At 49.5% G+C, this 23,663-nt stretch overlaps 2 protein-coding genes across 7 annotated transcripts in view; both read right to left on the reverse strand.

Annotated features, from left to right (window-relative positions):
* Nucleotides 1-298: 298 nt before the first annotated feature.
* Nucleotides 299-13,427, reverse strand: CYC1 (cytochrome c1). 2 transcript variants are annotated; one of them, XM_072151050.1, is made up of 7 exons: nucleotides 13,406-13,427; nucleotides 11,819-12,009; nucleotides 11,463-11,589; nucleotides 11,229-11,386; nucleotides 10,870-11,030; nucleotides 841-941; nucleotides 299-729 (listed from the first exon to the last, which is right to left on the reverse strand). In XM_072151050.1, the coding sequence occupies exons 2-7, from the start codon at nucleotides 12,001-12,003 to the stop codon at nucleotides 625-627; spliced, it is 837 nt and encodes a 278-aa protein (XP_072007151.1). In that variant the 5' UTR covers nucleotides 12,004-12,009; nucleotides 13,406-13,427; the 3' UTR covers nucleotides 299-624. The 2 variants fall into 2 exon arrangements, with proteins under 2 accessions (XP_072007151.1, XP_072007150.1); XM_072151049.1 differs by lacking the exon at nucleotides 13,406-13,427 and adding an exon at nucleotides 13,238-13,396.
* Nucleotides 13,428-20,303: 6,876 nt separating this feature from the next.
* The window catches only part of LOC140132370 (cytochrome P450 2C20-like), a 60,389-nt gene continuing 57,029 nt past the window's right edge, over nucleotides 20,304-23,663 (reverse strand). For all 5 annotated transcript variants that reach the window (XM_072151054.1, XM_072151055.1, XM_072151053.1 and 2 more), the window contains exons 9-10: nucleotides 22,894-23,035; nucleotides 20,304-21,107 (exon numbers count right to left, since the gene is read on the reverse strand). In XM_072151054.1, the coding sequence (XP_072007155.1) occupies nucleotides 20,914-21,107; nucleotides 22,894-23,035 (336 nt within the window). In that variant the 3' untranslated portion in view covers nucleotides 20,304-20,913. The remainder of the gene's footprint in view (nucleotides 21,108-22,893; nucleotides 23,036-23,663) is intronic.

Here is a 23,663-nt window from a genome sequence, read left to right on the forward strand (position 1 = left end):
CTATCATAGCCAGCAGTGGTCAGGGGTCAGCATGGGGGCTCTGACCTCTCTGTGACTACACCCCCATACACAGGGAGCTGCCATGTTCTTTGTGTTCTGACACCTTTCCTGACAGACATAGATTTCCCCCTCCACACCAGTTTTCCTGTAGATAACTGTGTGTTGTGGTGCTGGCAGGGACAGGTGGAGCTGCGATAGCTTGGCCCACCAGATGCTCCACTGGTGGGGGGATGATTGCTGCAGCCAGTTGTCTCTCAGTCCTGGGAGTAACTTGAGATAAATGACCATCCACCCTCCATCAGTTTTAAAATATTTTTTTTTATTTAATTTATTAGCCTCCCCAGGAAGGGATGATAATGGACACCGAGTGTTTTTGTGATTCTCCCACAGTTCTGTCTCCTCTCAGATGGACGATACTGATTGACAAGCAAAAAGTAACCAAAAAATAATAAAGGAGCAAAATCCTGTGAGGACAGGAGCTCAAAAATATTACAATGGAGTTTTCTGTCCGAGTGCAGGCTCCAACGTCAGGAGGCAGAAGAGGGACTGATAGTGTGATCCAGATCTCACCGCAGAGGCCGCCAACATAGAGGAGGGGGGTCCGACACACGTACAATCATCCGCTTACTTTGGTGGTTTGTAGACCATCTTCCTGGACTTGAGCACAGTCCACCGGTGTCTCTTCATGTAGTAGAGAACAGCGGCGATAAAGGACGACATCAAGACAATCTGCAGACAGAGGGGAAGTCAGAGCAAAGCAATGAGCCAAGTCCTAGAGATGTGTAACTGCAGACACTATAATAATCCTATACCCCATCACTGAATTACTTGACAACTTACTTTAAGGCCCATGCGCTTGCGGTCATCGTGCTCCGGCTCGGAGGCCCACCGCAAGAACGTGCAGACATCTTTAGCTACTTGGGACATTGTAGCTGGGGTCCCTGGAGACAATAAAGTCCAGTTACTGCTTGTATACAGGACAAACTAAAAACTTTGCTTAATACTTCACATTATAGCTACTATTATATTGCAGAGCCGCACTCAATATTCTGTTGTACTGATCTAGAGTTACATCCGGATTTAAACTTGTGAAGTATTATAAATGCAGCTCTGGAGTATAATTATACTTCACAAGTGTAAATCCGGATGTAACTCAGGATCAGTACAGGATAAGTAATGTCATGTATGTACACAGTGACTGCACCAGCAGCAGAATAGTGAGTGCAGCTCTGGGGTATAATACAGGATGTAACTCAGGATCAGTACAGGATAAGTAATGTCATGTATGTACACAGTGACTGCACCAGCAGCAGAATAGTGAGTGCAGCTCTGGAGTATAATACAGGATGTAACTCAGGATCAGTACAGGATAAGTAATGTCATGTATGTACACAGTGACTGCACCAGCAGCAGAATAGTGAGTGCAGCTCTGGGGTAAAATACAGGATGTAACTCAGGATCAGTACAGGATAAGTAATGTCATGTATGTACACAGTGACTGCACCAGCAGCAGAATAGTGAGTGCATCTCTGGGGTATAATACAGGATGTAACTCAGGATCAGTACAGGATAAGTAATGTCATGTATGTACACAGTGACTGCACCAGCAGCAGAATAGTGAGTGCAGCTCTGGGGTAAAATACAGGATGTAACTCAGGATCAGTACAGGATAAGTAATGTCATGTATGTACACAGTGACTGCACCAGCAGCAGAATAGTGAGTGCATCTCTGGGGTATAATACAGGATGTAACTCAGGATCAGTACAGGATAAGTAATGTCATGTATGTACACAGTGACTGCACCAGCAGCAGAATAGTGAGTGCAGCTCTGGAGTATAATACAGGATGTAACTCAGGATCAGTACAGGATAAGTAATGTCATGTATGTACACAGTGACTGCACCAGCAGCAGAATAGTGAGTGCAGCTCTGGGGTAAAATACAGGATGTAACTCAGGATCAGTACAGGATAAGTAATGTCATGTATGTACACAGTGACTGCACCAGCAGCAGAATAGTGAGTGCAGCTCTGGGGTAAAATACAGGATGTAACTCAGGATCAGTACAGGATAAGTAATGTCATGTATGTACACAGTGACTGCACCAGCAGCAGAATAGTGAGTGCAGCTCTGGAGTATAATACAGGATGTAACTCAGGATCAGTACAGGATAAGTAATGTCATGTATGTACACAGTGACTGCACCAGCAGCAGAATAGTGAGTGCAGCTCTGGGGTAAAATACAGGATGTAACTCAGGATCAGTACAGGATAAGTAATGTCATGTATGTACACAGTGACTGCACCAGCAGCAGAATAGTGAGTGCAGCTCTGGGGTAAAATACAGGATGTAACTCAGGATCAGTACAGGATAAGTAATGTCATGTATGTACACAGTGACTGCACCAGCAGCAGAATAGTGAGTGCAGCTCTGGAGTATAATACAGGATGTAACTCAGGATCAGTACCGGATAAGTAATGTCATGTATGTACACAGTGACTGCACCAGCAGCAGAATAGTGAGTGCAGCTCTGGGGTATAATACAGGATGTAACTCAGGATCAGTACAGGATAAGTAATGTCATGTATGTACACAGTGACTGCACCAGCAGCAGATAGTGAGTGCATCTCTGGAGCTCGTTACATCGTTAGCTGTCTGTTGCTGTGAGAGGCTGTGTGCTGCTGCTGCTCTGAGCTCCAGGAATAATCCACCTCCACCTGGGGCCTGCTCTCTCCCTTCCCAGGGAGGGGGTGGGTTTCCAGGCATGAGCCAGAGCGGCAAGCCCCAGGCTCCTGCTTCCCGGGCCAGGCCGGTGGGGGGCAGGGGTAGCCAGGAACCGGCCGGCGCTATGGAGGACTCAGGGGTGAGACGTTCCACCAGGAGTCGTAGTAATACTGCTCCTGCTCCCCCTGGGTCCAGTGTAAAGAGGCAAACCCAGAAGCCGGACGTCCATGATGGTGCGGGTGAGAGCGGTCCTTCCGGGGCTGGAGCTATGAAGCGGAGTGCTCACAGAGGTAAGGCTGACCATGCGGGGGGAGGCTGGGCGGTGCAGGGGCCCCGGGAGTCTTTGTCCACCTATGCCTCCCGGGTCCAGAGCCACCTCTGTGAGTACGAAGAGGCGACTAAGACCATCAGGAGGCTCCGGGAGGAGCTGCGTTGTGCCCGCGCCAGGGCGAACACGGCGCAAAAGAAGCGCAAAATAGAAATTAATGGAGAAATTAACCACCTGAAGGCAGAGATTGCTAAGCTTGATAAAAGAAAAACTTTTATATTAGATAACAGCGGTCCGTTTAAAGAAAAACTTGTTAATGACGATAGATTTGCTCAAATGGCTGATACCAGAGAGCAAAGGCTGAAGGGGTTGCAGCCTGTGAGCCAGGTGGAGGAGGAGGATGATGATGATGATAACGAGCAGCAGTTCCCACCTGGCGGCCTGCAGGAAGATCAGCAGGCCTCGTGCAGTGGGCCCCCTGCAGGACAGCCAGCAGTAACACCTCGCTCGGGGGAGGACAGTGACACCGGCAGCCAGGGAGGGGCACTCATGGCAGAGATCCGGCTGCTCGAGTCCCCAGTGCACATGGAAAACTTTTCTTTTGGTGATGAACTCCCAGAGGAAGCCGCTGGGGGGAGCAGCCGGAGGAAGAGTAAGAAGACCAGGCCAAAGCAGCAAGAAGAGGTACGTTTCATCTTTACCCCCCTCCCTGTAAACCCCCCCGGGCAAAGCGCAGGGTCAGCTCACTGTGCAAGCCCTGCTACCCAAACCCCCCCGAGTTCTGCTGTGGACCCGGTGCAAAGGTGCAGGGAGATTACAGGTGTGACATCTGATGTGGCGATGGGCTCCGTCTCTGTTTGTGGTAACAGCGGGGGAGCAGGGGAGGCATCGGCCGCAAGGCCGGACAGTCAGGGCGGCTCGGATGTGGCGATAACATCAAAATCCAGTGCTGTGGTGCGTCCCCCGGTGGGAGGGGGGGATAGCCCAGCACTGGTGGCAGCTTCCGGTGCCTCTTCATGCTGTTGCCGCTGATCACTTGGTTATGGAGCGGCGGCAGTGTGGAGGGGTCGCTGAGGCTGAGGGCTCCGAACCTCCCAAACAAAAAGTATTATTTTGTGTCGGTGTTGGGGATAATGCACATTCTGTGGAGACTGGAGATCAGCGGCGCCTCACGCCGGCTAAAGAGCAGCGGCGAATGTTACCAAGCAACAGAAAAAGTAAAATAACATCTGCTACCGATGATGCGGAGGGCACAAGTGTGACAAGAGTTGTGGTCCCCTTTGGGCGATGCTCTGCGGGGGGACCCCCGTCCCTTGTGCCCGAAGATGCGGAGGTGGTCATGTCCCCTAATGTTGTTGCTGGTCCAGCCAGTGTGAATGGTGTCAGTAATGTTGTGGTGGATAATGTGAATGGTGTGAGTGGTGCAGAACCGTTACCAGTTATGGGAGTGAGTGATGGAGTGACTGGTGGTGTGGTTGGCGCGGCTGAGGTGGGTAGTGTTAATGAGGTGGGTGCAGGGGTTGGTCCGGTTGCTCCCCCAGTGGCGGCCCCTATTAAGAGCTATGCCAGTGTCGCTGCTGGGGGAAGTAGGGTTACGTCATCCTCGTCTCTGGGCTCTGGGGACGGCTTTTTGCAACGGCGCCTCCTGCAGGCCTTACAGAAGGGAGAAAGGACGATCAATGTAGCGGGGAAGGAGGTTGATTTGTCATTTTGGATAGAGAGGCACGGCCTGTCTGCCTTCCGAGAGCAAAGAGGCAGGGAGACATCATGGTCGCTCCCGACAACCGGGCCGGGTGCTAACCGTAGGAATGTGGTCCGTCTTCGGTGGCGTGGCAGTGATGTGTGTCCCCCTCGGGCACGGGTAGTTGAGCTGCTGCTGAAGATGGACTTCAAGGCGGCTGACATCTTTGCCTTGATCCATCCCTATGGTACATCTGAGTTTGATATCAGCTTTGTTCGGCCGGAGGGGCTTGAGCCCTTCTGGTCCAACTATGAGCTGAGATACAACGAGCCCGAGTGGCGGGACTTTGCTGTGCAAGCAGTGTCCCGCCAGAGCGAACTCAAGAAAGTGACCGTTCTTACCCGTAACGAATCACTATCTTGCTTTGACATCATGACCTGGATAAATCGTTATGGAGAGGTGCTAGGATTACTGGAAAAAAATCGTGACGAGTTTGGTATCTGGTCAGGGGCCTGGACCTTCATGGTGAAGTTGAGGCGTTCAGGTAACTCAGTCGCCCACATCCCTTCATCAGCCTTCCTGGGGAGGGATCGGATCCTGATCTTCTACCGGGGGCAGCCTAAGCTGTGTCACAGGTGTGGCGACCCCACACATTTCAGCGCAAACTGCACCGTGCAGAAGTGTGCGTTGTGTGGGGGTGTCGGCCATCTCGCTGCATCCTGTACAGGGCAGATTAGGTGTAACCTGTGTGGTGACCTCGGTCACCCGTACAGTCGTTGTCCTCTTTCCTTCGCTAATGCGGGCTCAGCCTCAGCGGATGAAAGCCATGAGGCTGAATCTGCTGGGGAGGGGACTAGCAGAGACGGAGGAATGGAGGGGCCAGGGAAGAAAGACAGGAAAAAGACGCCTGCCCAGCTAAGGCGTCTAGAGAAGCGTCAACAGGAGAGAGAGCGGGGGGAGTCTCGGGCTGCTGGGACGACCTCTGGCGCTGTCCTGGAGATCACACCTGTCGCTGAGGCCCCAGGGGATGATGTACTGGATGAGGAGGTCAGGAGGATCGAGAGAGAGGAAGGTGCCACGTCCTCAGACTCCTCCCATTATGAGAGTATGGACGAGGATAATAGGGCGTGGCTAGAGGAAAAGCGTAAGCGTGGCGCCAAAAAGAAGAAAAAGGGTAAAAAGAAGGGAGGTGTAAGATCTTCTCCCTCCCTGACTAAGGTACCCAAGGAAGGTGCAACCAACCCCCCGCTGGTCGAACTTTCAAATCGATTCTTGGCCCTGGATGGAGCCTCTCCTGCCGATGGAGGGGCTGAGGGTGAAGGGCCAGAGGTGGCGGAGCCTGCAGGAGGTGCCGAGTCTCCCCCTGGGGAGTCAGGGTCCTCAGGAGGGGAGACTGGCCCAGAGTCTGGAGACGAGGATGAGGGGGCAGGTCCTGGATCTGCCCCTGAAGCATCAGAGGTGCGGGAGATGGACACCACAATATGTCTAAAAAGGGGGTGTTCATTTCCCGAGGGTGGTGGTAAGATGGGTAAAAAGAAAGCCGTCTAACTCAATCACTCATGATGGCGGCACCCACTCCGTTGACGCTGGCGTCCATTAATGTCGCCAGCATTAAGTCTGATGCGGCTAGATTTGCGGCCTTTGATTTTCTCGGCCGTGTTGAAGCCGACATTTTATTTTTGCAGGAGACCAGGCTGCCAGATTTGGCGGCCGTGTTTAAAGCTAAGAGGGAATGGAGACACAGGCCTTCCTATTGGTCTCTTGCGGCCGAGCCGTATAGCGGAGTGGCGGTCCTTTTTACCGCACCGGTAGAATGCCGACGAGTTGTTGAGTTGGAAATGGGGAGGTGCCTGATCCTGGATATCCTCATGAAGGGACAAGAACTTCGCCTAATTAACATCTATGGTCCCCAGTCCAAGTGGGACAGGAAGTGTCTCTTTATGAGGATCAAGCCCTACCTTTTTACAAGTCAGCAGGTGGTCTTTGGAGGGGACTTCAATGCTGTCACGAGGTCCCAGGATAGGGGAGGTTCCAGAGACAAGCTGACTTATGATAGCGTCGCTCTTAATAGCATAGCCAGTGAGGCTCGCCTGGTGGATGTCCACATCCGGCACACCCCAGGTCACACGGGGTTCACCTATTATAGGGGTAGCTGCAGGTCTAGAATAGACAGGTTTTATTTAAAGGAGGAAGCCATTTCTTCAGCAGTGTCCGTTGTTGAGGTGGAGTTCTCCGACCACTGTCTAATTTTGTTTTCTCTGAATGTTACAGAGACCCCCCGGATGGGAAGAGGCTACTGGAAGCTCAATTAGTCTCTCCTGGAAGAAGCGGAGATCAGACAATCCTTTGAGGACTTTCTTCAGAGCCAGGTACCATTGCTGGGCCTTTGTAGCAGTAAGTCAGAGTGGTGGGAGATGCTCAAGAAAAGGGTGGCGAGATTCTTCCGCCAGCTCTCGAGCCTCAGGAGCCTGGACAGGTACCGCCTGTATCAGGGCCTGAGGAGGAAACTCCAGCATCTCGTCTCGACTAGAGGTAGTCGTGAGGACATCTCCAGAGTGAAATCCTTGCTGAAGAGGTGTCAGTACGATAGACACGCATCTTTGGTTTTTGAGAGGGATTACGGGAAATACCGCTCGCCCGACCCTTACAGAAACTGCAAGATGTCAGTGAATGGTAAAGTTGTCACAGGACTGGTTGACAGTACGGGATCCCTGAAAACGTCCAGATCAGGGATTCTGGAGGTCGTCAGATCCTTCTACTCGCACCTCTTGGGCAGGAAGGATCTAGATCGGGATGTGATGTCGGCTTTCCTGGCTGAAACTGTCCCTGAGCCAGGAGTAGACCCCTCTCTTGATGTTTTGACAGAGATGATCAGGGAAGAGGAAGTCAGCCGGGCGATTGAAGGGCTCGCCCTCAAGAAATCTCCAGGCCCGGATGGCTTAACATCTGAGTTTTATAAGACCTTTAAGGACGCCTTGGTTCCCCTCTTGACTGAGGTATTCAATGAGTGTCTTTCCTCGGGCGCTCTGCCGAAGTCAATGAGGAGGTCTGCCCTGATCATCCTGTCAAAGGGTAAGGACCGATCTCGTATTGAGAACTGGCGTCCCATAGCGCTTCTCAATACGGACAGAAAGGTTTTGGCAAAGGTGCTGTTTAATCGGCTGGTGCAGTTTGCGCCCCGGCTCCTTTCGGGGACCCAGCACTGCTCTGTTCCAGGCCGCAGTACATTTAGTGCTGTGCTTTGTGTTCGGGAGGCAGTGGAGCAGGGCAGGGCTGGTAACTGGAAGGGGTACTTGCTGTCCTTGGATCAGGCAAAAGCGTTTGATCGGGTTAACCACGAGTACCTCTGGTCTGTCCTTCTGAGGTATGGCCTGCCGGGGGAGTTTGTCAATTGGCTAAAGGTTTTGTACGCAGGGGCAAACAGTTTCCCGCTTGTGAACGGTTGGATTGGCCGCTCTTTTGAGGTCGGGTCTGGTGTTCGCCAGGGTTGTCCTCTGAGCCCACTACTGTATGTGTTCGCGATCGACCCATTCCTTAGGAGGGTTGATCGTGGGCCGTTGGTGGGAGTCGGGATGGATCGGGCAGCACCGGAAGCCACTCTGAGGGTGGTAGCGTATGCTGATGATGTCACCGTTTTCGTGTCCTCGGGAGGGGAGGCGCAATGGGTGATGTCAGAGGTTGACCGCTACTCAGAGGCTTCTGGGTCCAAGATCAACCGGGATAAGTGTGAGAGTCTCTGGCTGGGAGAGGGAGGTCCAGGCTTTGATCTCCCGGACACTCTGCCAAAGTTCTAGGCATCGAATTTGGCCAGGGGGATTACCCCATGCAAAACTGGGATGGCAGGCTTAAGATCGCCGCCCAGAAGGTGGACCAGTGGAAGGGTTGGTCTTTGACCCTCAGAGAAAGGGTTAACCTGATTAAAACTTACCTGCTTCCGTTACTGATTTATCTGGGCAGTGTGTGCATGTTGCCAGAACCCCTCTGGACTCGGGTCTACAGTCTGTTCTTCCAGCTGTTATGGGGGAATAGGCTGAACCTTATCAAGAGGGAGGTTACTTACCGCACGAGGAGACAAGGAGGGTTGTGTATGGTCAACCCTGTGGTGTTCCTAGTGAATAGCTTTCTTAAGATCAATGTAGCAAACCTCTGGAAAGAGAGGGCTCCTCCGTGGGTATACTCCTGCAGGGGATGGTTTCGGCCTTTCTTCCAGGAATGGGAGACAGGAGGACAAGTGAAGGATCTTCGTACACCACATGGGCATCTTCCGGCTTACGCTACCCCGGTTCTGAAGCTGATTCGCCGGTGGGGTCTGGGAATGTGGGAGATCAGGACCATGTCGAGGAAAGTCCTTGACAAGAGGGTTCTGTTGACCCATTTCCAGAAGCCTCTGGCCCTCAGGGATTGCCCAAGTCGGGATCTTGGGGTGGGTTTGAGTTTATTGAATTCCATCAGGATCCCCTTGAAGTTTTGGGACGTGACTTGGCGCTGCTTCCATGGAAAGCTGTGTGTGAGGGACAATCTGAAGTGTAGGAGCTCTGAGGAAAGGGGTTGTCCCCGGGAGGAGTGCGGTGGTCTGCTGGAGAGCATGGACCACTTCCTGCTTCAGTGCCCCTTTAACACAGAGGTGTACAACCGGGTGGGCGCTTCCATCCACTGGCCCGGGTTGGCCGGTCTCTCCTATGCGGAGTGGGCCTATGGAGCATTCAGAGGCCTGGGTGGCCGGGACCGCTGCACGTTATTCTTAGTCAGTCTAGTGGTCAGGTACCACACGTGGAACGCACGGTGCTTAGTTTCGACGCAGCGTAAAATCCTCCCGGTGGATGAGGTGGTTAGGAACATTCTGGGTGACCTGGCGAAGGTGCGCTCTCTGGAGTATGAGAGGCTGGGCACGGGGAGGGCCTCTCTCCTTTGGAGGGGGTTCTCCTTTAGTGTCCCTTAGTCTGTCATCTCCGCTCCTGGTGTTGGGCTGATGCTGCACTGTAGATTTTTGTTTTGTATCTGAGCATGTAGTGATGTAGGTGCTTGCAGGCGCCGAACCTGGGCTTTATGTGGTTTTGATTGATGTTGTTGAGATTTTATTTGTATTCTGTTTTCTTTATGTTATGTTGTAATTACTGTATATATTGTATATATTGTATATAGTGGGGTTTGGGACATAGTGTTAGGTTGGGAGGGGGGTGATGGTGGTGGGATTTACGAACTGACCTTGGGCACTGGTCTGGACTACTTAACGCAAACTTTGGACGTTAGACCAGTGTCTGGGGGGGAAGGGGAGGGTGCGGGCGAGGGATTTAGTTTAGTGTAGTGTTGTGTGTATTATGTATTATATATTTAAAAAAAAAAAAAAAATGGGTGTGGGATGTGATCTGTGTGGGGTGGTTTGTTATTAGAGGGTGTGGGGTGGGTTTATGTATATTTATAGTCATTTATGTTTTATTTGTGGGTGGGGCTTGTCTTATTGTTTATTGGTTTGGTTTAGGTTGTGATAATCGGTTGGGTGGGGGTTGTGGTATTTGGTGTTCATTCATTTCGGTGTATTTTCGGTGTATTTTAAGTTATTGTTTTTACTAGGGGTGAATGTGGCTGGACCAGCAAGTAAGATATTGTATATATTGTATGTTATGTTTTGTTTGTATTGTTATGTTTTTTACTTTTATATAAAATAAAAGATCTACAGGATGTAACTCAGGATCAGTACAGGATAAGTAATGTCATGTATGTACACAGTGACTGCACCAGCAGCAGAATAGTGAGTGCAGCTCTGGGGTATAATACAGGATGTAACTCAGGATCAGTACAGGATAAGTAATGTCATGTATGTACACAGTGACTGCACCAGCAGCAGAATAGTGAGTGCAGCTCTGGGGTATAATACAGGATGTAACTCAGGATCAGTACAGGATAAGTAATGTCATGTATGTACACAGTGACTGCACCAGAAGCAGAATAGTGAGTGCAGCTCTGGAGTATAATACAGGATGTAACTCAGGATCAGTACAGGATAAGTAAATGTCATGTATGTACACAGTGACTGCACCAGCAGCAGAATAGTGAGTGCAGCTCTGGAGTATAATACAGGATGTAACTCAGGATCAGTACAGGATAAGTAATGTCATGTATGTACACAGTGACTGCACCAGCAGCAGAATAGTGAGTCCAGCTCTCGAGTACAATACAGCATAAGTAATGACACCTACCATCACTGTACTCCAGAACCTCATCATAGATGGGAGGTGCCATAGCAATGGCCTGTCCCAGGAAGTATGGGTTGAAGTAGAGCCCTTCCCTCATGGTGACACCAGCTGGAGGGTCACAGTATCCAGTGAGCAGAGAAAAGATGTAATCCTCACCGCCATGCCTGAAAACAAATAAGGTCAGAAAAGCCAATTACTGCATCGCCCCTTAACATGAAGAAGAGCTCCGCACTCTGCTTCAGTGATGATCTATGGGTGAATAATTGAGCAATATCTTGTATCCGGAGCTGCTCCCCGTCATACAATACAAAGGATAAGGTATACGGGGTGTGACACATGACTAGGAGCTAGGGGTGCAGTACCTGGCATTGGCGATGTAGCTGAGGTCAGGGGGCAGAGCGCCGTTATTGGATGCTCTAGCTGCTTCTGGGTTGGGATACGGCTTTGGGAAGTGATCGGACAGCTTTCCGGGACGGGTGAACATCTCTCCGTTGTCATCTGGTCCATCCAGAATCTCAAACTGCAGGATAATTGAGTCAATAGAGAGGCTCATGTGCATTCAATGAATCAGACACTAGGGCTGGAGGGCCACTTACCTCCTCAGCGAGGGCCTTGGCTTCAGCCTCTGTGTGAGAAACACCCACCAGGTTCCTGAAGGCGATGTAATCCATACTGTGACAGGCGGCGCACACCTGCTTATACACCTCATAGCCGCGGCGGACACTGCAAGGGCAAGAAGGGCAATATATCACAACATGACATCGTCTGATCCCTGTACAGGTCACAGGGTGCAGAGGGGGCTCTGAGGGGTCCATAGTACCAGGCACATACATTAGACATGTCTTAGAACCACCTCATGGCTCTCTATAGTCAGCATTACTGAGATTCTGGTGCAGATGTTACATGACACACTGTGACGAGAGGCAGCTGTGCTCCAGCTGCAGGGCATTACCTGGCGTGATCCAGTGAGGAGAGGAAGCCGCCGTGGCTCCAGGGGTAGCTCGGAGCGTGAAGTTCTAGCTCAGTGGCTTTAACGGAATTGTGGAGAGCGAAAACCAACCCGGCTCCTCCGGCAGCGATGACCCCGATGGTGGAAAGCGCCAACCTCCTGCCCCGAGACAGAGAGGAGAACGACATGTTGGCCTGAAATGAGCAAAACAAAAGGTTAAACTAAAGAAAAAAAAAATCTAATTTCCTTCTACAATTTGCTGGGTCCTGGAGTCGAGAGCCGAGCACTGAAAATACTGGTTGTACGGTTCAAGAATCAGGGAGCTCAGGATGAACAGAATTACAGCCGACTGCAGGAGTACGGGAACTATGAGTGATGAGATGACCCTGGGACCACAGCCAGAGGTAATGCCGGTCGCTGGATGGGGGCACTTATCACGTCTCCCAAAAAATAAAGCTGAAGTCCTCTATAATCACATTAGATTTAGACAGTAACACCCCATTTCCCCATGAATTATACCCCATTACGACACTCAGCCGCAGATGGTCTCATTCTATAAACAATGACACTCCGGTGACAGAACGAGGGTCCGCAGCCCCCGCTGGAAACCGGGGATCCATCAGGAGGATGAAAAGATCCAGCGCCACCATTTATTAAAAAGCACCTAATAATAACATCTCCAGCGCGGAGCTGTGGTTACTACACGATACGTGGAATACGGACCACGAGGCGCCGTGTGATGTCACCGCTATACATCGCGCACTGCAGAGCGTTACACCCTCACACAGCTCCCAGCATGCCCTGGTGGGGTGCAGCGCCCCCCTCCTGACCATCCTGTGCATAAACGTCTTACATAACTGGGTGCAAAATATAATCTCCAGTGTGAACAGCGTCCTACAACCAGGAGCATCTCCCTGTAGTGTCCACACATCGCCACAGTCTATGGTGGAATCACAGGTCCGGTGATGTGCACCCACAAAACATCCGATATCCCCAAACCCAACATCAACGGAGTCTTCTTTTAAAGTGGACATTGCATTATGTCACAGCATCATGACAGGGGTTCTCATACTGCTCATCCTCTGCTCAGGGTCCTATATCCTGGGGTCCCATGTCCAGTATTTGGGAGAGGGGGGTGCTCTGCTGGCCCCTGTGCTCAGTACCCGGGGGGGCCCCTGCGTTGTTGCCCCAGGGCAAAGCCGCACATTACTAGAAGCAGACGCTGCGGTATTTGCTCCACATCCTCCCGGAGCCGATGACACATCCCCGGAAGCATCCCCGGTCCTCTCCCTGCAGGCCCCGGGCCCGGCCTCCCTCTCTCCCCCGGTGACCTTCATTCTCCTCCGGGTCACCAGCTCCTCTGTGCCCCCCGCCTCCTCCGGCCCCCGGTTTCCATCACACCCCCCTCCCTGTCCCGCTCACCTGAGGAGCCACCGGCCAGGCCGCCCGCCCTCCGAGCAGCTGTCCCGCCCGCAGCGACCTCCGTAGCACTAGACACGCCGCCGCCATCTTTCCCGGCTAGAAGGGAAGTCCCAGCTCAGGGCCCGCCTCTACTGACAGCTATGACGTCACTTCCCGCCACCATCTTACCGCTCCTCATCCGTGGAAGGACACCGTGTTGCGCTGGGTGTAGCAAGGCGGCCACTGCGTCCTTGGCTGTGCGCAGGCGCGGGACGTGCTGCGGGGCAGATGGAGGTGACCTGTGGACTGAAGCGGCTGCTGGTCACGTGATCCTGCTGGGCGGGAAACGCTTCTTTATCCAGCAAATTCCCAAACTCTGAGGAGATTTATTTTCCACATTTTTCCCCCATTTATTTGGCAGATAATAATAATTATTATTAGGTAGTGTCAGTCAGTGTCCTGCTACCATGTGTAACCCCAGACCCTCTGAAACAAGGACAAACTCAGATCAGCAAAATGTGACTGAAAATGTTGGGCTCCTAAGGGGCAGGTCGATCACTTGAATGAATTGTCACATATTTGGGAGAGGGGCTGCCTGGGGCCTGCTTCTTGTTATTTTTATTGCTTCATCCTAATTTTTGCATTTCAGTGGACAGAAGCCTCCAATCTGTCCCACAAAATGCGCCTCACAGTGGGCGGGGCTTGTACAAATTTCCGTAAAAGTGGCGATTGTGATTGTCTCAAAATGTTAATTTTGGGAGACATTTTACAAGTTTTTTTTTTTTTTAACACCGTTCACACATTTATTACATTTATTGTCTTAAGGTTGGTTAAAAAAACATCACTGTCCTCCTCCCAAATGCCTGGTCTTTTTTTTATTTTTCAGGTCTGTATGAGGGCTTGTTTTCTGTGGGACACATTGTACTTCTTGGCGGCACCATAATATACTCTGTGCCATGTACAGGGAAGCAGGAAGAAATTTCCATATGTGGCGGCTACTGATGAAAAAATGAAGTTGCCCCATTTTGGATTTGTTTTCTAGGGCTCTCACTGTGTGATCAAGATTACACCCCCGACTGTGACCAATTGCTGGTGCCATGGCTGATAGGGTCACCCCTTTGGAGGGGTGTTGGGATATATTCACATAGGACAAACACCATTTAGAAAGTTTTGTGTTGTATAACTTTGATACCTTCGTGTATATTGCGGGAGTCAGGGATCGGGGAATATTGAGGCATTGGCAGGGGAGATGAAATAAAAAGTAACATCACTTTCTCCGATCTTCTATTCTAAGGCTACATTCACACTGCGGTATGGGAGACGTATATATGGCCGACGTATGTACGCCGTATATTATGTCCGCCATAGACAGCAATGGGCGCGCGTTGCTGTACGGGATCAGCACCGTTCCGTAGCCGGGGAAAAGATAGGACATGTCCTGTCCTGCCCCGGAATACAGCGCCGTGCGCCATATGTTGCTATGGAGAAGGGCGGGGGTGAGCAGCGCTACTTTACGGCGGGCACATCGTCAGGTGAATGTAGCCTGATACAGGGCTCTAGGTTTGTGGTCGGGGCATTATTGTTGGGGATGTTATAAGAATTCTCCCTGGTGTCCATCTAACACGTCACACAGGCCCGGCGCCAGCACCCGGCCAACCCGTGCAAGTGCCGGGGCCCCGGGGTACTGGAGGGGCCCACTCGGGCCCCCGGATCAATTGTACCAGTGTCGCTATAAGACACTGGTACAATTGATCACCATCCGGATCGATCACTTTTCTGCCTCTATGCTGCGCTGGTCGGGAGCGCAGCATAGAGGCAGAATCTACAACTCACCTGTCCTGGTTCCCACGATGCAGCGCTCCGCAGGGTATGCGACGGCTTTGAAGCCGGCGCACATGATGACGTCATCGGGTCACGTGTGCCGGCTTCAGAGCCCGCGCGTACGGGAGGCCCAGGCCGAAGACAGCTGCAGGCGCTGCTCCGGGGGAACCAGGAAAGGTAAATTTTTTCTTTTCCGGAGGGGAGTCAGGGTGTCCGCGGGGGGCGGGGGGCTTTAGTGTGTCAGCAGGGGGGGTCATTGTGTCCACAGGGGGAGGGGGGGGGTTCAATGTGTCTGGAGGGGGTCATTGTGTCAGCAGGGGGGGTTCAGTGTGTCCGGGTTCAGTGTGTCCGCAGGGGAGGGGGGGGGGTTCAGTGTGTCCGCAGGGGAGGGGGGGGGTTCAGTGTGTCCGCAGGGGAGGGGGGGGGGGATTCAGTGTGTCTGGAGGGGGTCATTGTGTCAGCAGGGGGGGTTCAGTGTGTCCGGGTTCAGTGTGTCCGCAGGGGAGGGGGGGGGGGGGGTTCAGTGTGTCCGCAGGGGAGGGGGGGTTCAGTGTGTCGGGAGGGGAATCAGTGTGTCCCCAGGGTCAGTGTGTCCGCAGGGGAGGGGGGGGTTCAGTGTGTCGGGAGGGGGGGGGGATCAGTGTGTCCCCAGGGTCAGTGTGTCCGCAGGGGGAGGGGGCGCAGTGTGGCCACTGGAGGGCGGTCCAAGGAGGGGCCCACTAAGGCTCTGTCTCCCAGGGGCCCACTAGAACCTGGAGCCGGCCCTGACGTCACAGATACAACAGGCAGAGTCTGGGTGGGGGGTCCAATGACGCCTCCAGAGCTCATTTTAATATTTCTAAAAGCTTTTTTTTGGGGCAAATTACAAGAATAGAACAACATTTGTGGACAGCAGGACAGGAGACCCGCAGGTAAGTGTAACAGATTCTCATTTCCTTTAAATTTGCATGAATTTCTTTCAACACATTCATTACACATTGGGGCAGATTTACTTACGCGATCCCGGGGTGCGTTGTCCTACGTGGATTCGGGTCTGCCACAATTCACTAAAGTCGTTTGTCCAATTTCCTGCAGGTGTCGCTGCTGCGCCGAGGTCAGCCGGAGTTCACCTGGATCGTGACCGGACCGGGTAAGTAAATCTGCCCCATTGTGTTTCATGTTAGTTATAAAATTTAAGTGATGAGTTTTGCTTTTTGTTCTGAAAAAAAATGAAAATTTGGCAAAAGTTTGTAAAAATTCTTCATTTTCCAAGTTTGAAATGTTCTGCTTTCCAGACAGGAAGTAAAACTATCCTAAAAACTTGATAATTAACATTTATGGAATATCTGCTTTATGTTCAGATGATATTTTATGCATCCTCTCCTTTTTCTAGGATGTTATGAGGCGCAGAACTTTTTCTCATTTTCATCAAACTCACCAACACTCACATTTTGAGGGACAACTCAGCTTTCAAGCGACTTTGATAGGTCTGAATAATAGTAACACCCCATAAATTACCCCACTTTAAAAAGTTCACCCCTCAACGTATGTAACACAACTTCTATTAGGTCCATTAACCCTTTAAGTGTTTCACATGGGATAAAACAATATGGACCTGCCATTTAGAAACTTTCCAATTTTTTTGTAAAATACATTCATTTAGGCCAAAACTGACAGTCTCATAATGAATCAAATGATGAAACGCTCTGCAACGTTTGATGCCCAATTCCTCCCGAGTACCGATCCCCCATATGGGGTGGTGACTGCTGTATGGGGGGGCACGGCCGGGCATAGAAGGGAAGCAGCGCCATTCACAGCAGATTTGTATTGTCACAATGTACAGGCTATAAAATATGAGGCTTATTTTTTACGGGATGAGATACAATGTATAGATCGTTCATTTTGGGAGTCTAAAGCTTATTTATAAGATTTTATTAACTATTTCAGGGGGACACAAACAAAATCATCAATTTTTATTTTGGATTTTTAGCATTTTTTTTCCCCCGCTCACCGTAACGTAAAAATAACATTTTATCTTTATCCTCTGGTCACTACGATTACGGTGATACCTCATTTATATAGTTTTTCTTATCTTTGCTAAATTTTACAGAGCAAAACCAATATTGGTGGAAATCACATTATTTTTACTATCGACAACTTTTCAGGGCCATAACTTCAGTATTTTTCTGTTGTCAGATCTGGTTGAGGGCTTATTTTTTGTGAAAAGAATTGTTCTTTTCAGTCGTATCATATTAAAGTGTATTACTTTTTTTTAACACTTTTTAGAACATTTTTTGTGATGGTGTTTGATGAAAAACTGTATATTACGGGAAGTTTGTTGTGTTTTTTTTTTTTACGTCGCTCACTGAGCGGGTTCAATATTGATTTATATTTATTTTACAGTTTAATACGGACGCGGTGATAGCAAATATGTACATTTTTTGTGTTTTACATACTTTGTTTGCATTTTATGTGTAACTGGGGAGATTATGGAACTTTTTATTTATTTATTTAATTATTATTATAAAATGATTTTTCCTTTTTTTTTTTACACTGTTTACATATTCCATACTTGGGCTTGAACAAGCGTTCATCCGATCGTTTTTTCAATGCCTTACACTGCAATACACTGCGTATGCTCAGTTACATACAGCCGGGTCCTGCCAGGAGCTGGAACCCGTCGGGAAGAAGAGCCAGCAGCCAGGGGGCACTCGCCGGACCCCAGGGCTGCAGCAGGGGGGAACGGATCCCCCAGTAAGCTCACCGGGGGGGTCCGATCCATGTGGGACATACAGTTCATACACGAAGCGGTCATGCTTGTAAGGGGTTAAACACCCAGGATCGAGGTTTTCCGATCCTGGGTGTTAGTGCCGGGTCGGGGCTGCGACATCACAGCCCGACACCAGCGAGACTCTGTGCCCCGAAATCTCCTTTTGGCGCACTGCCGTAGAAAGGCGTCGCATCAGAAGAAGTATCCATAATGAACCATACAACAATGGAAGTAATAAAGGTATGCGATCCAGCGGCGCGTTCTCCGACGCTGATTCGGGTTCAGGTTCTGCCGGGATTCACTAAGGTCGTGCACCCGATGTCCACCAGGTGTCGCTGCTGCGCTGAAGTCCGCTGGAGTTCACCTCCTCCGTCTCGGTGTATGTGAGTGCTATTCTTGCGACACTAATTTTTGTTTTTAATTCAGTGTTTTTTCCGAATCCGTTGGGTTTTCCAATGGCCACGCTCCCCGATTTCTGTCACCTGAAAGCCGGCGCCGATGCACCACAATCCGATCGCGTGCGCCAAAATCTTGGGGCAATTCGGCGCAAATTGGAAGTATTCGGGAAACCCGATGGAAAAAAAGCGATTCGGACCCTTAGTAAATGTGCCCATAAGCGTCTAGGGCAATCACATAGCTAATCGAAGGACCTAAAACCCTTCTCCACCCCTGTATCTAAAAGAAACAATGAGAAGCTATGAGACGCAGCTTCCAAAATAAGCGAAGAAATGTCTGTAACTAAGGTTCTGAAACCCCCTGCCCATGATCAGAGACAAAGGACAAGACACACAGAGAAAAACAAGAAGAGAAGGGAAGACGATGTGATAAAGGAAGAACAAAGAAGTAAAAGGTAGGACTTCAAATGTTTAGGGAAAGCCGGGCAGCCGAGCCCCCATACAACCTCCAGAGAATCCTTAACCCCTTCGCTTTTTTCGTTCATTTTTTGCTCCCCACGTTCAAAAATCTATAACTCATGTAATTTTTCCGTGCACAGAGCCGTGTGAGGCTTATATTCTGTGTAACACATTTTACTATTTTACTGATGTTATTTATTATTCCATGTCTTGTACCGGGAAGCTGGAAAAATGCAAACTCCAAATGTGGTGAAATTGTCGAAAAATCTTAACTTGTGACTCAGTTTTTACAACTTTCACTTTGTGTCCCAAATACTAATGATAATCTTTATTTATATAGGACCATCACATTCCATAGCTTTACAGATTCTGGGGAACAGATACAAATATAATATTACATTACATAATAATAACAGTCATAGGAGGGAGGGGCCTGATCACAAGAGCTTACAGTCTATGAGGATGAGGGGTGACACAAGAGCTTACAGTCTATGAGGATGAGGGGATGACACAAGAGCTTACAGTCTATGAGGATGAGAGGGTGACACAAGAGCTTACAGTCTATGAGGATGAGGGGGTGACACAAGAGCTTACAGTCTATGAGGATGAGGGGTTGACACAAGAGCTTACAGTCTATGAGGATGAGGGGGTGACACAAGAGCTTACAGTCTATGAGGATGAGGGGGTGACACAAGAGCTTACAGTCTATGAGGATGAGGGGGACACAAAAGCTTACAGTCTATGAGGATGAGGGAGTGACACAAGAGCTTACAGTCTATGAGGATGAGGGAGTGACACAAGAGCTTACAGTCTATGAGGATGAGGGGGTGACACAAGAGCTTACAGTCTATGAGGATGAGGGGGTGACACAAGAGCTTACAGTCTATGAGGATGAGGGGGACACAAAAGCTTACAGTCTATGAGGATGAGGGAGTGACACAAGAGCTTACAGTCTATGAGGATGAGGGAGTGACACAAGAGCTTACAGTCTATGAGGATGAGGGGGTGACACAAGAGCTTACAGTCTATGAGGGTGGGGGAGGACACAAGAGCTTACAGTCTATGAGGATGAGGGGTTGACACAAGAGCTTACAGCCTATGAGGATGAGGGGGTGACACAAGAGCTTACAGTCTATGAGGATGAGGGGGTGACACAAGAGTTTACAGTCTATGAGGATGAGGGGGTGACACAAGAGCTTACAGTCTATGAGGATGAGGGGGTGACACAAGAGCTTACAGTCTATGAGGATGAGGGGATGACACAAGAGCTTACAGTCTATGAGGATGAGGGGGTGACACAAGAGCTTACAGTCTATGAGGATGAGGGGGTGACACAAGAGCTTACAGTCTATGACGATGAGGGGGTGACACAAGAGCTTACAGTCTATGACGATGAGGGGGTGACACAAGAGCTTACAGTCTATGAGGATGAGGGGGACACAAAAGCTTACAGTCTATGAGGATGAGGGGGTGACACAAGAGCTTACAGTCTATGAGGATGAGGGGATGACACAAGAGCTTACAGTCTATGAGGATGAGGGGATGACACAAGAGCTTACAGTCTATGAGGATGAGGGGGTGACACAAGAGCTTACAGTCTATGAGGATGAGGGGGGACACAAGAGCTTACAGTCTATGAGGATGAGGGGGGACACAAGAGCTTACAGTCTATGAGGATGAGGGGGTGACACAAGAGCTTACAGTCTATGAGGATGAGGGGGTGACACAAGAGCTTACAGTCTATGAGGATGAGGGGGTGACACAAGAGCTTACAGTCTATGAGGATGAGGGGGACACAAAAGCTTACAATCTATTAAAACATATTGATACCTATGAAAATTTGGTACAAAACACAGGCAGGAGAATGGTCCAGGCACAGATCCACGGCCATTCTTTATTGGTAAGTATAAAAACACATGACTGACATGAAGAACAGTGTTATCACCAACGCGTTTCGCCTAAAAAGCCTTTTTCATGGTCATGGTCTTATTCCTGGTAGACCATGAATAAGGCTTTTTATAGTCCTAATAGTATGTATGATGTATGGTGGGGGGCGCCGCAGACCCCAAACCTCATCTACCCTGGATCTCTCCAGTATACAGCTCCCTCCACTCTGATATACACAACATATAGATCCGCTCCCATAGTCACACGTCACCACATTTACGCTGCCATGTCCGTCATCACGTTTTATTTTTCTATCCTCATTTTACTATTTTTAAGATTTTCTCTCTTTTCGTCTTCATCCATGTTGTGTAGCTGGACATCGGAGGTCACTTAGACAAAACGCGAGGTACAGCGCAAATCTGGGCAGATGCAATGAGCTCCGTCTTGTTTAGGTTCAGATATTTCGAGCCCCGACGTTCGGTTCCTTTGGGGAGGGTGAAGGTGAACTTTTGGAGCAGAGCGGAGAAGAGCAGGAAGAGCTCCATGCGGGCCAGGTTCTCTCCAAGACAAACGCGCTTCCCTGGAAGGAGAAGAAGGCGACTACACGTTATAACTGCGACATTGTTATCTACCGGGGATTATCAGAGGAAAACGTAAGCTTCACCTGCAAACTAAGACCCACCTGAATGTCTCCAGATATTTCCAGCTGATATTAAAGGGACTGTCCACTTTATGTTAATATTTTATTATATTTTGGAAATGTTTTTAACCCATTAAGGACGCACCCAGTTTGTACGTAAAGCCTCAGCATTTTTTTTAAATCTGACCAGTGTCTCTTCCCGTGGTAATAACTGTTAACACTTTAACCTTTCCCTGTGATTTTGAGTTTGTTTTATCGTGACACATTGGGGCTTATTTACTAAGGATCCGCGGATCGCACTTTAGTCAGATTTTAGAAATTTTGTGCCGATGGGACAGGTATTTAACTGGGGATTGTGTCTCCGCGATCGGATTTTGGCGCAGCTGCGCTTCTTTCATGCGACAGAAGAGCGGGGGAAGGGCCATCGGACGGTCCGAGTGATTCGGACTGAGCGCAGGATTTAATATTAAAACTGTGTCGCAACCAACGCACTTATAATGCACCAGGAAGAAAGAAGGTGAACTCCGGGGACCTGAGCGGGGAAGCAACACATGCAGGATATCGGGCACACGATCTTAGTGACTCCCCGCACACCGCATTATACACGGACAATGCACTTACATGCACCAGGAAGAAGAAGGTGAACTCCGGGGACCTGAGCGGGGAAGCGACACATGCAGGATATCGGGTGCAGGATCTTAGTGACTCCCCGCACAGCGCATTATACACGGACAATGCACTTACATGCACCAGGAAGAAGAAGGTGAACTCCGGGGACCTGAGCGGGCAAGCGACACATGCAGGATATCAGGCGCAGGATCTTAGTGACTCCCTGCACAGCGCATTATACACAGACAATGCACTTACATGCACCGGAAAGAAGAAGGTGAACTCCAGGGACCTGAGCGGGGAAGCGACACATGCAGGATACTGGGCGCACAATCTTATTGAATCGCACCTGACTGCCTGATCGTCAGATACTCCGGACCTTGTGAACTCAAGCAGCCGGATGAGTAAATGTGCCCCATTATCTTCTCTGGTAATGGAGCAAGGCTAACTAGCAGGACGCCATTACTATCATGCCCAAATACTCCACCAAAAAGCTAAGGCATTAGGCAGGACAATGACCTTTGTAGGAACCTCTGAAAAGTCATCCTAGTGTGTGACATTTCAACGAGAGAAGTTGGATACACACTACAATACCCCCCCCCCCCCCTAGAAATCTTTCTTGCAGTAATGCAGACTGGAGTGTAAGGGGTCATTTATCCCTACTATCTTGCACAGTTTGCTGGCAACAACTCCAAAGGATATTTGTTGGGACTCTAGCTTTGTACAGCCCTAGTTTTCTTTGAAGATTATACAATAAACTATGTTTTTTTTTTTTTTTTCAAATTGTTCTCTCACACGGGCAAGCAAACCTGTACTCTCCTCGTTGGAGTGTAAGCTCCCATGACCCTCCATCTCCTGCCATCTTATGGACTGGAGCAGCGGAGGCATTTCTGAACTAGGGCTGAGGCTTCAGATTTCATGAAAATGGTGCAGAACTTTATGTGAGTATATATTGGTCGGGTTATTATAATATCATGTTATCATATAATATAGGTTATTATAATAGCATGTCCCCGATACATAAAAAATTTACATAAAGTGGCCAGCCCCTTTAAGTAATTACTAAAACTAGAATCCTTTCCTTCCCCTCTATCGGCAGGACATCTCCAGTACTTACCTGCTGAAAAGGGCATGAAGGCCACCCGGGTGCGGAACTGCCCCTCCTCATTCAGGAAATGCCCCGGGTTAAACTCTTCTGGAGTCTCCCACTGAGAGGGGTCTGTAAGGACGGATGATAGGAAGGGGATCACAGGCGTCCCCTAAAAACCCAAAAGGAGAGATGTGTCGGGTTTAGGAGGAATATTCATAATAATGACCTTTATTTATATGGCGACCACACATTGTACTGCGGCTTGCTACAATGTATACAGAGAAATGTATCAGACAGAATTCTAGCTCATAGAATCCTATGTATAATCTGCACATCAGTCATTTATCTCTACAACATCCCTGGGGCTTCCACCTGCCTGTGTGGTGCAATACGATTTTAGATTTTTATAATCCTGGTTTTATTTGTTCTTTTAAAGTGTGAAAACTGTCCCCAAACCCCTGGAGGCACAAGGGTTAAAGGGCTCATAAAGTTTCTTGTGTATAAAGTTCATTGTGCAGTAAAACTTCTGCCGCCAACCATCTGCCTGTGACCTGGATGTATCTTCATGGCTGCATAAAGTCAATGATAACATCCAAACACTTGATGGTTCTGCATCAATCCCCTGCCATAAAGTGAGGATGTGCCGAACAGAGGGGCAGAGCAGATGGTCTTATATAGTGTAGTATCAAAGAAAGGCAATAAACTTATGTTACTTTACAATATAAGACCATGGGAGGCCGCGCAACCTCCCAACTTTTGATGGAGACAAAGAGGGAATTCAATTTTTTACCTGTGCC

This window comes from Engystomops pustulosus, chromosome 5, assembly GCF_040894005.1.
Source record: "Engystomops pustulosus chromosome 5, aEngPut4.maternal, whole genome shotgun sequence".
In the NCBI taxonomy this organism is placed as follows: domain Eukaryota; kingdom Metazoa; phylum Chordata; class Amphibia; order Anura; family Leptodactylidae; genus Engystomops; species Engystomops pustulosus.

What these genes read in the sequence shown, in the direction of transcription:
- CYC1 (XM_072151049.1), bottom strand. Translation starts at nt 13,324, where the DNA reads ATGGCGGCGGCGTGTCTAGTGCTACGGAGGTCGCTGCGGGCGGGACAG. An exon ending in TCCTCACTGGATCACGCCAG is followed by an intron (nt 11,590 to 11,818) that starts GTAATGCCCTGC and finishes TTGCCCTTGCAG; the next exon opens with TGTCCGCCGCGGCTATGAGG. An exon ending in AGCTACATCGCCAATGCCAG is followed by an intron (nt 11,031 to 11,228) that starts GTACTGCACCCC and finishes ATTTGTTTTCAG; the next exon opens with GCATGGCGGTGAGGATTACA.